The sequence below is a fragment of the Eubalaena glacialis genome, chromosome 11, assembly GCF_028564815.1.
Source record: "Eubalaena glacialis isolate mEubGla1 chromosome 11, mEubGla1.1.hap2.+ XY, whole genome shotgun sequence".
Taxonomy (NCBI): Eukaryota; Metazoa; Chordata; class Mammalia; order Artiodactyla; family Balaenidae; genus Eubalaena; species Eubalaena glacialis.
Genome location: NC_083726.1, coordinates 31352532 through 31367730, shown reverse-complemented (window position 1 = coordinate 31367730; position 15199 = coordinate 31352532). Strand labels below are relative to the sequence as shown.

Genomic DNA, 15199 nt, shown 5'->3' with positions numbered 1-15199 from the left:
GCAGAGTTTGGCTTTGGACATCTTCAGAGACTGCCTGCCAAGTCATCCGAGTGGAGATGTTGATCATGCAGTGAGTGAACATGCAGCTAGGACAGATGAGAGACTGGCATCTGAAGAAAAGAAGCCTCAAAAGCATAAAAGAGGTGTGGGGGGGATTATAAAATAACCCTCGTGAAAAAGTGTCAAGGCTTTTAAACTTACGTCATCACTGTTTTTATATCACTTATAAAGTTCTATGACTGTAAAAGTGTGTGGCAATACCATGTTGCAGGAAGTGGCTATAGCTGGTCAGTGGTTTCTGAAGTGTGGGCCTGAGGCCAACAGCATTAAATCTCCTGTGAGCTTGTTAGAGATGCAGATTATTGGGCCTCACCAGACCAGACCTAGTGAATCATAAACCCGGGGCAAAGGGCCGGAACTGTTTTGACAACTTCTCCGGGAGATTGTTATTAAGGTTAAAGTTGAGTGAGCTAGATAAGAAGTTTGGTATTTCTAGATTTTAATCATTTAAAAAGAAACAACTTTTTTAAAGGTAAAATGTCTTTATTGTTTGAAGCATTAAAAAAGTAGACAAAAATTGGTATGACATTTCATTTCTTAGTCTTCTCAATGAGGTTATAAAAATACAGTGCCACTTAGTCTTGTAAACTCTTGAAACTGTCTAGAAGTTCACACTTAGTATTATCTAAAGTCACTTAAAACACACGAGATGATAAAACAAAATCACCTCATAAATACAATCAAAATTGCTTTGAGAAATTTCTAAATATAGACTCCTAGATAAATAGGACTTTTTTCTTTTCCAAAACATAGACAGTATTTCCCCCATGTTATGCCTACAGGCATCATAAATGTGGACTGCCTTCTCCTACCTTCTGTTCTAGATATAGATTAACAGAAATGCAAACTAAATTCAGTTTTTTTCAATTTAATCTCTTATTTTGTTTAAGATAAAATTCTTAATTTAAAACCAAGATCTTTTAGAATGCCTGGCTCATTTTCATTTTGTTTCAAATCACAATTCATTTAAAAAAAAATAGGAAGACGATGCAAATGTTCTTTTAAAGTACTTATATTCAGCTACAAAATCACCCTAAATATTTCTGAAGAATGTGAACATACATACATGTGTGTATATTTTTAAATATTGCTGTTGCATCATTCTGGGTTTTGAGGATTCTGCACTAAATTAATCTTCGTAAACTGAGATCACAGGTTTGGATACAACCCAAATCATTCAGTGCATTCATCTACGGAAGCAGATTCGTGCACTTTACATATTTCTAACTCTTCATTTTCCTTCAGGTTGGTCAAAGAATAAACAATGTATACCATAAATTAAATCGAAACCCACTGCCATATGTCCTGTTGCTAATTAAAATAAGTGTATTCTTGCTGTGGAAATTCTGCGGTTTGGGAGTTGTATGAGATCATCTTTTCAAGGCATAGGTAAAGAATAAATTTTTTTTTTAACAGAAAGAAATACAAATCAGATCATTAATTCATTCTCTGCATACAAAATGCTATTTTAGAGGTAAGTGAATTATTTCACCCCAAGCGTACTTGTTTACACTAAAGAAGTACACCAATTGTTTAAGGAATCGCCTGAACATGGTCAATTTGAAATAACAATGAAATACTGAGATTTGATTACTTTACTGGCAGGATTTGGACTATTAATGAAAACTGACATTTAAAATAATATGGGGGAAAATACAGAGCCACTTGAATGCTTATCACTTTATTACTACAATCATAAATGGTAATGATTTGAATTAGTCCTCGACATTGATTTGTGTGTTTAAATTAGTCCTTAATTACGCCTTTTCTGCCTTTTGTTTTGTTGCTCACGCTTTAAGAAGTGCCATGATAATCAGCACACGGTTGTGTTGCATAAAGCATCTTGTACTGCCTCCCTGAGCACGTGTACATGTGTTCATTTCTCGCGCCTCTGCTCATATTTTTCTATTCAACTTTTCTGTTGGATAGCATTGAAAAGCCTCTGCTGATTTTCAAGGCAGTCTTTCAGCTTATCCTCTGTCAAAGTCAGTCGCTGCTCCAAGATTGAAACAGTCTGCAAAAAAGGAGGGCAAAATAATCAATGCCTGGTGACCTGGTGGTGAGGATGATGATGATAATCTCAGCATTGATCTTTTTCAGAACTGGAATGCCACCCTTTTGCCAGGAGGTTGGCTCAGAAATGAGCCCCAGAACTTGCCCCGCTTCTGTGCCCTAACACAAGGCAAAGCACTGTCGTCAAGCAGTTTGAGGAAAAGAAAAAAAAGGAACCATTTGAGGAAAACGGAGTAAATGATCAAGCCTCTGTAGGCAATTCTGAAGTCTGATCTTCTAAAGCATCGATGCCAGAGAAGAGGCCACATGAGGCACGTTAGGTAGTGTCACAGGTGACATGGAATGTGGGAGGTGGGGATGGAATGCCACATAACCCCACCGCTACTTAAATGGCATCACTGGTCATTCTGTCACAATCAATCCATGACGGATCATACCTATATTACCCTAGACAGCTGGATACCTAGCTTACTTTGAAAATATAATGACTGCTACCCCTTTCTGCACCCAGAAGATGACAGCAACTCATAGGGTTGTTAGGAAGACTGACTAAATGAAATATGGCATGTAAAACGCTTAAGCTAGTGCCTGGCACACAGGACTTCATGAATCTTACCTATTCTAACTCCTTCAGCTCATAAGTGAGTATATAACTACACACACACGCGTGACTACTTTTAAATCTAATTGTGATAGACTACTTCATCTTCAGTCTTTTATCTTTCAAAAAAACTATACGATAAAATAGATTCAGGAAGTTGCACAAAAAACATGTGGCACTTAATGAACTCTCATGAGAAAAGCACCGTTATGACCAACACCCAGGTCAAGAACTAGAACTCTGCCAGCCACCCAGAGTGCCTTGTGTGCACCTTCCCCCATAACAGCCCCTATCCTGACCATTATAATAATCACTTTTCTGCATGTCTTTATGGTTTTATCTTTCAAGTGTACATCTCTAGACACTATATCTTACCCATTTTCAAGATTTGCTGTCATTTAAAGTCTTTTAATCTACAAATCCCCATTCTCTCCATTTATTTTCTTTATAATTTGTCTTTTGACAGGTTCAGGCCATTTGACCTGCAGAGCCTCTACCAGTCTGGATTTCAGGGACTGCGTACTCTGGGTACAGTTTAATCTGTTCTTCTACCCTCTGTATTTTATGTAAATTGGAAGCTGGATTCAAAGGCTTGGTAAGACTCAGGTTAGATCCCTCGGTAAGACTATTCTTTCTTTTGAGGGTACAATAATAACATTTGCTTCTTTTTCTGTGTTGTTAGTAGCTACTTAATGCCTAGATCTATCGATTCTTAGAGATTGCCAGTGATATTCTAATTCCATCACTTGAAAAATTTATATTAGTTGGGATAATTTATACAAGACACTTCTCTCATATATTATTTGGTTACCTGGTAGTACAGTTCATATAGGAAAAGCAACATAAATGCTTGGTTACTTTAGTTGACAAGTTTCAAAATAATGAATTGATTCCCTATCAGCCTCTGAAGGTAATCAGTTTAAAACAAAAACATTATCTAATAGTTTTTGCTCTCATATTCCATACTATAGATCATGATTCATTGAAATTAACGGCAATGCTGATAATACTTTCTACTATTTCTTGAGTGCCTACTATGTGCCAAGCATTTTGCCTGATACTTTACATATATTATCACAATGTAAGATGCAAAAGCTTTTGATATGTGTATTATCAACACCTTTAGCACTGGTTAACTCCACTTACCTACCAACCATCTTAAAAGTTATAATGAGAAAGTGATACTACAATCTGTACTGAATTATAAGCACTGCCACTGGGTTAGGAGATGTTCAGTCATCTGTAATTAAAGTGAATCTGAATGTGTTTATTTTACTTGTTATTTGCCCACAGATTCACACTGTTCCCATTTTGCAAGTGTGCTGTGCCTGCTTTTAACTTTTCATATTTGAAGGAAAGTCAGTCCTTCAAAATTAAAAGTAAAAAATTACAGACTTTCAATAAAGTTTAAAGTGATCCATTTAACCTTGAATCAGGAAAAAAGAAGGCAAAATGAGTCACGAAGCTGACAGAGTAGAAGATGGAAAGACCCTAAAGAGGACCTGCCACCCAATGTGACAGTGCAGGTGAGGAAGCCAGGGCCCTGGCAAACAGGCCAACCAAAACTAAAGCGGGCATGAAGCTGAGAGAACAACTGCCTTTTAAAGGAAAGGAAAGTCTGATAAACACAAAGTCACCTCTAGCACAATACTGCAAAGCAAAAATTGATGATTTTCCTATGATTTTCATTGAACAGATCTTATGACTCCAAGGTCTCACAAGGCTCGTTCCCACAATTTGTCATGACCCACATCCACATCCCTTAACTCCAAGGCCCTGAGATGTTGTTATCTAAAGGGTAAAAATTTTAATTACTGGCTCTTAACCCAAAATGGAACGTTAAAAGTCCGATGCCAGGGCCTTGAATTCTCTGGAGACGAGAACTGGACATCTGGATGATTCTTAACTGCCCTGGCGATTATAATGTACAGCCAGGGTTGAGAATAAGAATTAGATGATTTCTATGCATGAGCAATTTCAACTTGAAATATTTATTCTGCAAAAGTAATTGACGTCTTCTCTAGTTCACATTATAGCCTCTTTCTGTATAATTTAGGACAGTGTCTGCTCTGACAAATATTAGTATCCTCATTCTGTTTATCAAAGAGGAACAATAAGAATTCTTCAAAGGAAACACTGAGCAGAGCTGGAAGGGCAACCTCTGATGTATCCATCTTAATACACCACTTCCATTAAATGACATCTGTATTTCCTGACCAAGAGTTGGAAGACCTTTGATATATTAAGGTCCATGGTATCCCTTCTTGCAGAAGTATATTGACATCAAAGGACTGGGTAATATTCTAAAAGGGGAATGTGGAAACCTCACCTCCAGAAGAACAGAGCATCAACATAAGGAGCTTTGGAATGAGGGAAGTTATACAGTGGACAGAGAGAACTTCTTCAGAGTGAAAAACTAAAGCGCTGCCAATATTTCATTCTAACCGAAATGATTAATCCCAATACATTTTTCTTATTGCCCTAAATATTTCTTTGATAATGTCCAAATCTGAATACACGGCATCAGAAATTCTTAGGGCAAAACATTACTGTCCAAAATCAAATAATACATTTGTAGCATGAAGTACATGGTCTCCCCCATTCACTTGTGGTCCTCAGATGCCAGATAGAGTACAGTGTGTGTGTGCACACGTGTATATGTGTGCATGGGCTCTGACTTTGCCTCCATAAGGTTTAGAGCAGCTCAGCACAGCAGGCGCTGCTATATTAACTACCACCTTTGAGCTTGCCTTGCTAAGAAAGAACATTTTCTCCCTGCTCTGCTAGTTCTGCAACCTTCTGTAACTAGGATTTTGTACCTCTTACTCCCAAGTGAAAAGCGCGCCAACCCACCTGTGTCAAAACATTGAGCTGTTCCATAATATGCTCTAACGCGTCGGTCACAGCAAGCGGTATGCTTCGTTGACGCTCAGAAGGGAGGTAGCTCATTTCTTCTGTTTTCTTTTTCAAGGTTGTAGGTGAACATTCTGATGACATTAAAGAAGGGTTCAAGAAATATCCGCAGATCTCTTCACCCTTGTCTGGTAGAGTTCGAACAGTGGTTTCCGTTGTCTTTGACACCATAGAAAAGATAGGAAGAGTTATATTTTCCAAACTTTAAAATTATATATATTAAAGTTTTCAACATTCCTCTTTTAAAAGCCCAGCTTTCATTTAATTGTTCATCTTCAACTACAGCAAATTATGGAAATTACAATTATAAGGAAAAAAAGGCTACAAGAGGATGGACGAAATTCACAATTTTCCTTGATTTTTTTTCAATAAAATATACTTTGTATGTATCTGTCTGAAAGATCAGGTGTTCTACCATTAAAAAGGTGGTTACATGCTAATTCTTGATTTTTAAAAAGTCACATCCATTAAGATGACTATTATTTGATTTCTTTGGGGAGGAGACAAGATGGCAGAGTAGAAGGACTTGAGCTTACCTCCCCTCATGAAAACACCAAAATCACACAGCTAACTGCTGAACAACAATCGAAAAAAAAATGAGGACCTACCAAAAAGATACTCTACATCCAAAGACAAAGAAGAAGCCACACAAGACAGTAGGAGGGGCGCATTCACAGTATAATCAAATCCCATAACCACCAGGTGGGTGACCCACAAACTGGAAAATAATTATATCACAGAGGTTTTCCCACAGGAGGGAGAGTTCTGAGCCCCATGTCAGGCCGCCCCAAGCCAGGGGGGACTGGCATCAGGAGGAAGAGGAGCCCCCAGAGCATTTGGCTGTGATGGCCAGCGGGGCTTGAGTGCAGGAGCTCCACAGGACTGGGGGAAACGGAGACTCCACTCCTGGGGGGCCCACACAAGGTTTCATGTGCACTGAGATGCAGGGCAAAGCAGTGACTCCACAGGAGCCTGGGCCAGACCTACCTGCGGGTCTTGGAGGGTCTCCTGGGGAGGCGGGGGTTGACCGTGGCTCACTGTGGGGACAAGGACGACGGTGGTGGAGGCCCCGGGGAATATTCATGACTGTGAGCTCTCCTGGAGGTTGCCATTTTGGCACTGAGACCTGGCCCCACCCAACAACCTGCAGGCTCCAGTGCTGGGATGCCACAGGCCAAACAACCAACAGGGTGGGAACACAACACCACCCATTAGCAGACAGGCTGCCTAAAGTCATCCTGAGCCCACAGCCATCTCTAAACACACCCCTTGACATGGCCTTGCCCACCAGAGGGAAAAGACCCAGCTCCACCCATCAGTGGGCAGGCACCAGTCCCTCCCACCAGGAAGCCTGCACAAACCCCTGGACCAACCTCACCCATCAGGGTACGGACACCAGAAGCTAGAGGAACTACAAACCTGCAGCCTCAGAAACAGAGACTGCAAACACAGGAAGTTAGACAAAATGAAACGGCAGGGAAATATGTTCCAGACAAAGGAACAAGATAAAACCCCAGAAGAACGACTAAGTGAAGTGGAGATAGACAATCTGCCTGAAAAAGAATTAAGAGTAATGATAGCAAAGACGATCCAAGATCTCAGAAAAAGAATGGAGGCACAGACCGAGAAGATACAAGAAATGTTTAAAAAAGAGCTAGAAGATTTAAAAATCAAACAAACAGAGGTGAACAATACAATAACTGAAATGAAAAATACTCTAGAAGGAATCAATTAGAATAAATGAGGCAGAAGAACAAGTGAGCTGGAAGACAGATTGGTGGAGATCACTGTCATGGAACATATTAAAGGAAAAAGAATGACTAGAAATAAGGACACTCGCAGAGACCTCTGGAACAACATTAAACACACCAACATTCACATTATAGGGGTCCCAGAAGGAGAAGAGAGAGAGAAAGGGCCTGAGAAAATATTTGAAGAGATAATAGCCAAAAACTTACCTAACATGGGAAAGGAAACAGTCACCCAAGTCCAGGAAGCACAGAGAGTCCCATACAGGATAAACCCAAGGAGGAACACAACAAGACACACATTAATCAAATTGACAAAAATTAAATGCAAGGAGAAAATACTAAAAGCAACAAGGGAAAAGCAACATGTAACATACAAGGGAATCCCCATAAGGTTATCAGCTGATTTTTCAGCAGAAACTCTGCAGGCCAGAAGGGAGTGGCATGATATATTTAAAGTGATGAAAGGGAAAAACCTACAACCAAGAATACTCTACCCAGCAAGGCTCTCGTTCAGATTCGAGGGAGAAATCAAAAGTTTTACAGACAAGCAAAAGCTAAGAGAATTCAGCACCACCAAACCAGCTTTATGACAGATGCTAAAGGAACTTCTCTAGGCAGAAAAGAAAAGGCCACAACTAGAAATGAGAAAATTACAAATGGGAAAGCTCACTTGATAAAGGCAAACGTAAAGGTAAGAAGTCATCCACATACAAATATGATATCAAAACCAGCAATCATGAGAGTACAAATGCAGGATATATTGGTAATGCATTTGAAATTAAGAGACCAGCAACTTGAAACAATCGTGTGTGTGTGTGTGTGTGTGTGTGTGTGTGTGTGTGTGTGTATATATGGCTATATCAAAACCTCATGGTAACTGCAAACTGAAAATCTACAATAGATACACACACACACAAAAGAAAAAGCAATCCCAACACAACACTAAAATTAGTCATCAAATCACAAGAGAAGAGAGCAAAAGAGGAAGGGAAGAAAAAAGACCTAGAAAAACAAATCCAAAACAATTAACAAAATGGCAATAAGAACATACATATAGATAATTACCTTAAACATAAACGAATTTAATGCTCAAACCAAAAGACATAGACTGGCTGAATAGATACAAAAACAAGACCCGTATATATGCTGTCTACAAGAGACCCACTTCAGATCTAGGGACACATACAGACTGAAAGTGAGGGAATGGAAAAAGGTATTCCATGCGAATGGAAATCAAAAGAAAGCTGGAATAGCAATACTCATATCAGAAGAAACAGACTTTAAAATAAAGACTGTTACAAGAGACAAGGGCACTACATGATGATCAAGGGATCAATCTGAGAAGAAGGTATAACAATTGAAATATATATGCACCCAACATAGGAGCATCTCAATATATAAGGCAAACACTGACAGCCATAAAAAGAGAAACTGACAGTAACACAATAATAGGGGGGGGGGGGGCGGGTCTTTAACACCCCACTTACATCAATGGACAGATCATCCAGACAGAAAATCAGTAAGGGAACACAGGCCTTAAATGACACATTAGACCAGATAGACTTAATTGATATTTATAGTGCATTCCATTCAAAAGCAGCAGAATAGACATTCTTCTCAAGTGCACATGAAACATTCTCCAGGATAGAGTACATGCTGGGCCACAAAGCAAACCTTGGTATATTTAAGAAAATGGAAGTCATATCAAGGATCTTTTTTGACCACAACACTATGAGATTAGAAATCAACTACAAGGAAAAAAACTGTAAAAAACACAAACACGTGGAGGCTAAACAATATGCTACTAAACAACCAATGGATCACTAAGGAAATCAATAAATACCTAGAGACAAATGAAAATGAAAGCACAATGTTCCAAAACCTATGGGATGCAGCAAAAGCAGTTCTAAGAGAGAAATTTACAGTGATACAATCCTACCTCAGGAAACAAGAAAAATCTCAAATAAACCTAACCTTACACCTAAAGCAACTAGAGAAAGAACAACAGACAAAACCCAAAGTTAGTACAAGGAAAGAAATCATAAAGATCAGAGGAGACATAAAAAAATAGAGACAAAGAAAACAATAGAAAAGATCAATGAAACTAAACTCTGGTTCTTTGAAAAGATAAAATTGATAAACCTTTAGCCAGACTCAAAGAAAAAAAAGGAGAGGGCTCAAATCAATAAAATTCGAAATGAAAAAGAAGTTACAACAGACACCACAGAAATACAAAGGATCATAAGAGACTACTACAAGCAACTCTATGCCAATAAAATGGGCAACCTAGAAGAAATGGAAAAATTCTTATGTATAATATTCTAAGACTGAACCAGAAAGAAATAGAAAATATAAACAGACCAATCACAAGTACTGAACTTGAAACTGTGATTAAAAATCTTCCAACAAACAAAAGTCCAGAACCAGATGGCTTCACAGGTGAATTCTATCAAACATTTAGAGAAGAGTTAACACCTGTCTTTCTGAAACTATTCTAAAAAATTGAACAGTATAGAGGTTCCTTAAAAAACTAAAAACAGAACTGCCATATGATCCAGCAATCCCACTCCTGGGCATATATCTGGAGAAAACCATAATTCGAAAAGACACATGCACCCCATTGTTCATTGCAGCACTATTTACAATAGCCAGGACACGGAAGCAACCTAAATGTTCATTGACAGATGAATGGATAAAGAAGATGTGGTACATATATACAATGAGATATTACTCAGATGTAAAAAAGAATGAAATAATGCTATTTGCAGCAACATGGATGTACCTAAAGATTATCATACTAAGTGAAGTAAGTCAGACAGAGAAAGATAAATATATGATATCACTTATATGTGGAATCTAAAAGGATGATACAAATGAACTTATTTACAAAAGAGAAACAGACTCACAGACTTTGAAGACAAACTTATGGTTACCAAAGGGGAAAGGTCGGGGGGAGGGATAAATTAGGAGTTTTGGATTAACATCTACACACTGCTATATATAAAATAGATAATCAACAAGGACCAACTTATAGCATAGGGAATTCTACTCAATATTCTGTAAAAACGTATATGGGAAAAGAATCTGAAAAAGAATGGATATATATATATGTACAGCTGAATCACTTTGCTGTACACCTGAAACTGAACATTGTAAATCAATTATACCCCAATATAAAATAAAAAATATTACTTTTAAAAATGAAAATAATAAGCGTTGGTGGAGAAATTGGAACCCTCCTGCATTGCTGTGGGAATATAAAATGGTCAGCTGATGTGGAAAACAGTTTGGCTATTCCTCAAAAGGTTACAACACAGAATTAGCATACAATCTAGCAATTCCACTCCTGAGTATATATCCACAAGAACTGAAAGCAAGGACTTGAACAGATACTTGTACACCAATATTCATAGTGGCATTATTCACAATAGTCAAAAGATAAAAACAACCCAGTACCAATCAACAGATAAATGTATAAACAAAATGTGGTACACACATACAATTGAATATTATTTAACCATAAAAATAAATAGAATTCTACTACATGCTACAACATGGATGAACCTTGAAAACATACTAAGTGAAAACAAGACACAAAATACCATATGATTCCACTAATATGAGTTACCTGGAATAGGCAAATTCAGAGAGAGTATAGGTTACCATGAGCTGGAGGGGAGAAGAAACATGCAGTTTATGTACCCGTTGCTTAATAAGGACAGAGTTTCTGTTTGAAATGATGACAGAGATCTCAAAATAGTGGTGATGGGTACACAACATTGTGAATACTTAATGCCAGGGAAGTGTACACTTAAAAATGGTTCAAATGGTCAATTTTATGATATGTATATTTTACCACAATAAAACAAATAAGCCCTCCAAACATATAGCAATAAAAATCTAAAAATAAAATTAAGAAAACAACTCAGTCTACATGAGCATCAAAAAGAACAAAATGTTTACGAATAAATTTAACAAAAACAGTGCAAGGCTTATATACCAAACACTACAAATAAACCATCAATGAAAGAAATTAAAGACCTAAATAAATGAAAAGACATTCCATACCCCATGTTCATGGAACAGAAGACTTAATATTGTTAAGATGGCAATATTCCCCAAATTGATATATACAGGTTCAATACAATCCCCATCAAAATCCCAGCTGCCTGTTTAAAAGAAATTGACATGCTGGTCTTAAAAGGCATATAGAAATGCAAGGAACCCAGAATAGCCAAAATAATATTGAAGGACACAGTTCAAGACTCACATTTCCCAGTTTCAAAATTCACTACAAAACTACAGTAATCAAGACAGCATGGGACTGGCATAAGGACAGACATATAGATCAATGGAATAGATAGACCTTTCCATATACGGTCAATTGATTTTTGACAAGGTTCCCAAGATAATTTAATGGAAAATAATAGTCTTTTTCAAGAAACTGTGCTGGGAAAACTGTGTATTTAAATTCAAAAGAATGGATTTGGGCCCCTACCTCACACCATATACAGGATTAACTCAAAATGGATCATAAAGTTAACTATAGGAGCTAAAACAATACAAATCTTAGAAGACAACATAGGAGTAAATTTTCCTCACCTTGGATTAGACTGAAGCTTCTTAGATACAATACCAAACTACAAATGACAAAATAAATAACAAATTGGACTTTATCAAAACATAAAACTTTTGTGCTTCAAAAGACAACAAGAGGGACTTCCCAGTGGTCCAGTGGCTAAGACTCCATGCTCCCAATGCAGGGGCCCGGGTTCGATCCCTGGTCAGGTGGCTATATACCACGTGCCGTAACTAAGAGTTTGCATGCCACAATGAAGATCCTGCACGCAGCAAAGAAGACCTCACATGTCTCAACTAAGACCCGGCGCAGCCAAATAGATAAGTAAATATTTTTTAAAAGTAGGTAACAAGAAAGTGGGAACAAATCACGCAGAATTGGGGAAAATATTTGCAAATCATGTATTTGATAAGAGACTTGTATGAGAACATATAAAGAACTCTTACAACTCAACAATAAAAAGACAACCCAATTAAAAATGGTCAAAGGATTTGAATAGACATTTCTCTAAAGAAGATACACAAATGGCCAATAAGCACATAAAAAGACTCTCAATATCATTAGTTATCAGGGAAATGCAAATCAAAACCACAATGAGATACCAATTCATACCCATTAGGATGACTAAAATAAAAAAGAAAGAATATAACAAGTGTTGTTTAAGATGTAGAGAAACTCGAATCCTCATACATTGCTGGTGGGATTGTAAAATGATGCAGTCACTTTGGAAAACAGTTTGGAAAAATTCCTCAAAACATTAAACATTGAATTACTATGACCCAGTGATTCCACTCCTTAGTATATACCCAGGAGAAATGACATCCTTTACATATATCCACATAAAACTTGTACATGAATACACAGCAGCATTATTTAGAATAGCCAATAAAATGGAAACAACCTATATGCATCAGAATGTTGTGATAATTAATGGAAAAACAAAATGTGGTATTATTCTTACAATGGATATTAGTTACCCACAAAAAAAGAATGAAGTACTGATACATGCTACAACACGATGAACCTTGGAAACAGTAGGCTGAGTTAAAGAAGCCATATACAAAGGCCACATATTATGTGATTCCATATGTATGAAATAGTCAGAATAGACAAATACAGGAAGACAGACTGAGATCAGTGGTTGCCAGGGGCTGGGAGGAGGGAAGAATGGGCAGAGGTTGATAATGGGTATGTAGGTGATGAAAATACTCTAAAATTATTTTTGGAGTGATTAAATATTCTAAAATTAGCGGTGATGGTTGCACAACTTTGTGAATATTCTAAAAATCATTAAATTGTACACTTTAAAATGGCGAGTTTTCTAGTATGTGAATTATCTCATTAAAGCTATTTTAAAAACAAAGAATCCAAATATATGCATCACAGAAATCACAGAATTTTTTAAAATTTTAATCAATTTTTCATTCCTGGTTATCACTGGCATATGAGAGTTCCAGACAGAAGGTACCTCAAACATGGCAAGTATACTTCTAATGATGATGATGATGGTGACAATCAGCATGTACAGAGCTTACTGTGTACTTGGCATTGTTTCAAGTGCTTTACACATGTTAACTGGTTTAATCTTCACAATAACCCTATCGGGTATGTTCTGTTCTACTATTATTCTCATTTTTCAAACTAGGAAACAGAGATACAGAGAGACTAAATAACTTGCCCAAGCTCACACAGGTAGGAAAGGTGTATGAAACATAACCAATCATAAATCTAAGAGATGCCAAAGCACTCTGGGTATTGTGACCTTGGGATCAAAGCCACTGTCCTCCATGAGCTTCCCAACCATTTTTAGGAAGATGAAAACTTTCAAATTTCCCTCTGTCATAATCTTACTAATTCATCATTTGTTGAAAATAATAAAAACAAACTCAAAATCCACCACCCCCAGTTCAAGCTTATTTTAAAATATGCATAAAACACATCTTAGTACTCCTACCCAGCTGAGTGGATCTGCTCAGGTTCTTTTCGTTTGTTCACTTAACAAACACTTCTGGAGCCTCGCTCTGTGTGAGGCGCAGTTCTCAATGGTGAGAACCCAGCAGTGGGTGGCAGGACCCAAGACTCTGCTCTCCTGAAGCTTATGTTCTGGTACCTTCAGTCATTTGGTACTTTATCTTTTCTACTTTTGTTTTGTTGCATACCAGCCTATGTTTATCTCCAAAACCATCCTGGTCTCTGAGCAGTTATGCTCTGTACCCCCAGTTTTCCACCTTTGTGATATACCTGACAATATTAGGGTCTGAACCTAAAATACCCGAATGAAAATGACTTTTTTGGGCAGAAAGCACTCATTAAAATCCACACCCCCCAAAGAATCCTATTACTAACGCTTTGAATTACTTAACTCTGTGTGATGAAGAAAATCTAAAACTGTCCTTGAAATGTTCAGGAGCAAAACTCCGAGCAATCATAGATCATAGAACAAGTTCACATAAAGGATTTTTAATGCCACTCATTAGCTGCGCCCAGAAGCACCTATGACCTACTTATTCATGTCCTGAGCTAAGGGAACTTAGAAAACAACCTACAGCACTTATCTACCTGGGTCCCCAGCTATTGGCTGGTGGCAAACACTGACATGAAAGCAGTGTAAAAATGAGTATGGAATATATGAAGAATTCACCAAGAAGTCCTGTCTCACAATCACAGTCTGCATTCCTGATCCTAGGCAGCCACCTCATTGACTGGGGACATTGTATGGATGGCCGTGCACAGCCATCCTCACCCTAAAATAAAAAATTCCTGCTCAAAAGACAGACTTTTTTTTTTTTTTTGTAACATTGCTTCTGCTGTGCCTTCTCTGCCCTCCTAGCATGACTGAATCTTTTTTGATCTCCAAATTTCAGCTTAATTGTCACATCTTCAGAAAAGTAGTCCCTGACCACCCTAATGAAGGTGGTCTGTCTACTGGCTACCATGGCACCCTGATGTCTTCTTCCATAACTGATCAGAGTTGTCTTTTCCTTCTCTATTGTCTGTCTCCCTCACTAGACTGTGCTATGCCTACTCTTCTGACCACTGTACCCCCTGGATTTAGCAGAAACGTAAATATTTTTGAATATGTTAACCACTCACATGCAGAGTTTATCACCGTTCTCACAGATGGAAACCAAACTCTCTATGACCAGGACAGTCTTTTTTACACGGATCAAAACATACCTAAGTATGTACACACATGGTCGCAAATATAACTAATCTTATTGTAGTAGCAGCTCCGGCCCTTCGTGGGAAAAGGCCTCTAATCTAATTAACACATTGGTCAAC

At 37.8% G+C, this 15199-nt stretch overlaps 1 protein-coding gene across 1 annotated transcript in view; it reads right to left on the bottom strand.

Annotated features, from left to right (window-relative positions):
* Window positions 1–632: 632 nt before the first annotated feature.
* The window catches only part of POC1B (POC1 centriolar protein B), a 106345-nt gene continuing 91778 nt past the window's right edge, over window positions 633–15199 (bottom strand). Inside the window, exons 11-12 of the mRNA XM_061206254.1 lie at window positions 5528–5746; window positions 633–2074 (exon numbers count right to left, since the gene is read on the bottom strand). Of these exons, the coding sequence (XP_061062237.1) occupies window positions 1970–2074; window positions 5528–5746 (324 nt within the window). The 3' untranslated portion in view covers window positions 633–1969. The remainder of the gene's footprint in view (window positions 2075–5527; window positions 5747–15199) is intronic.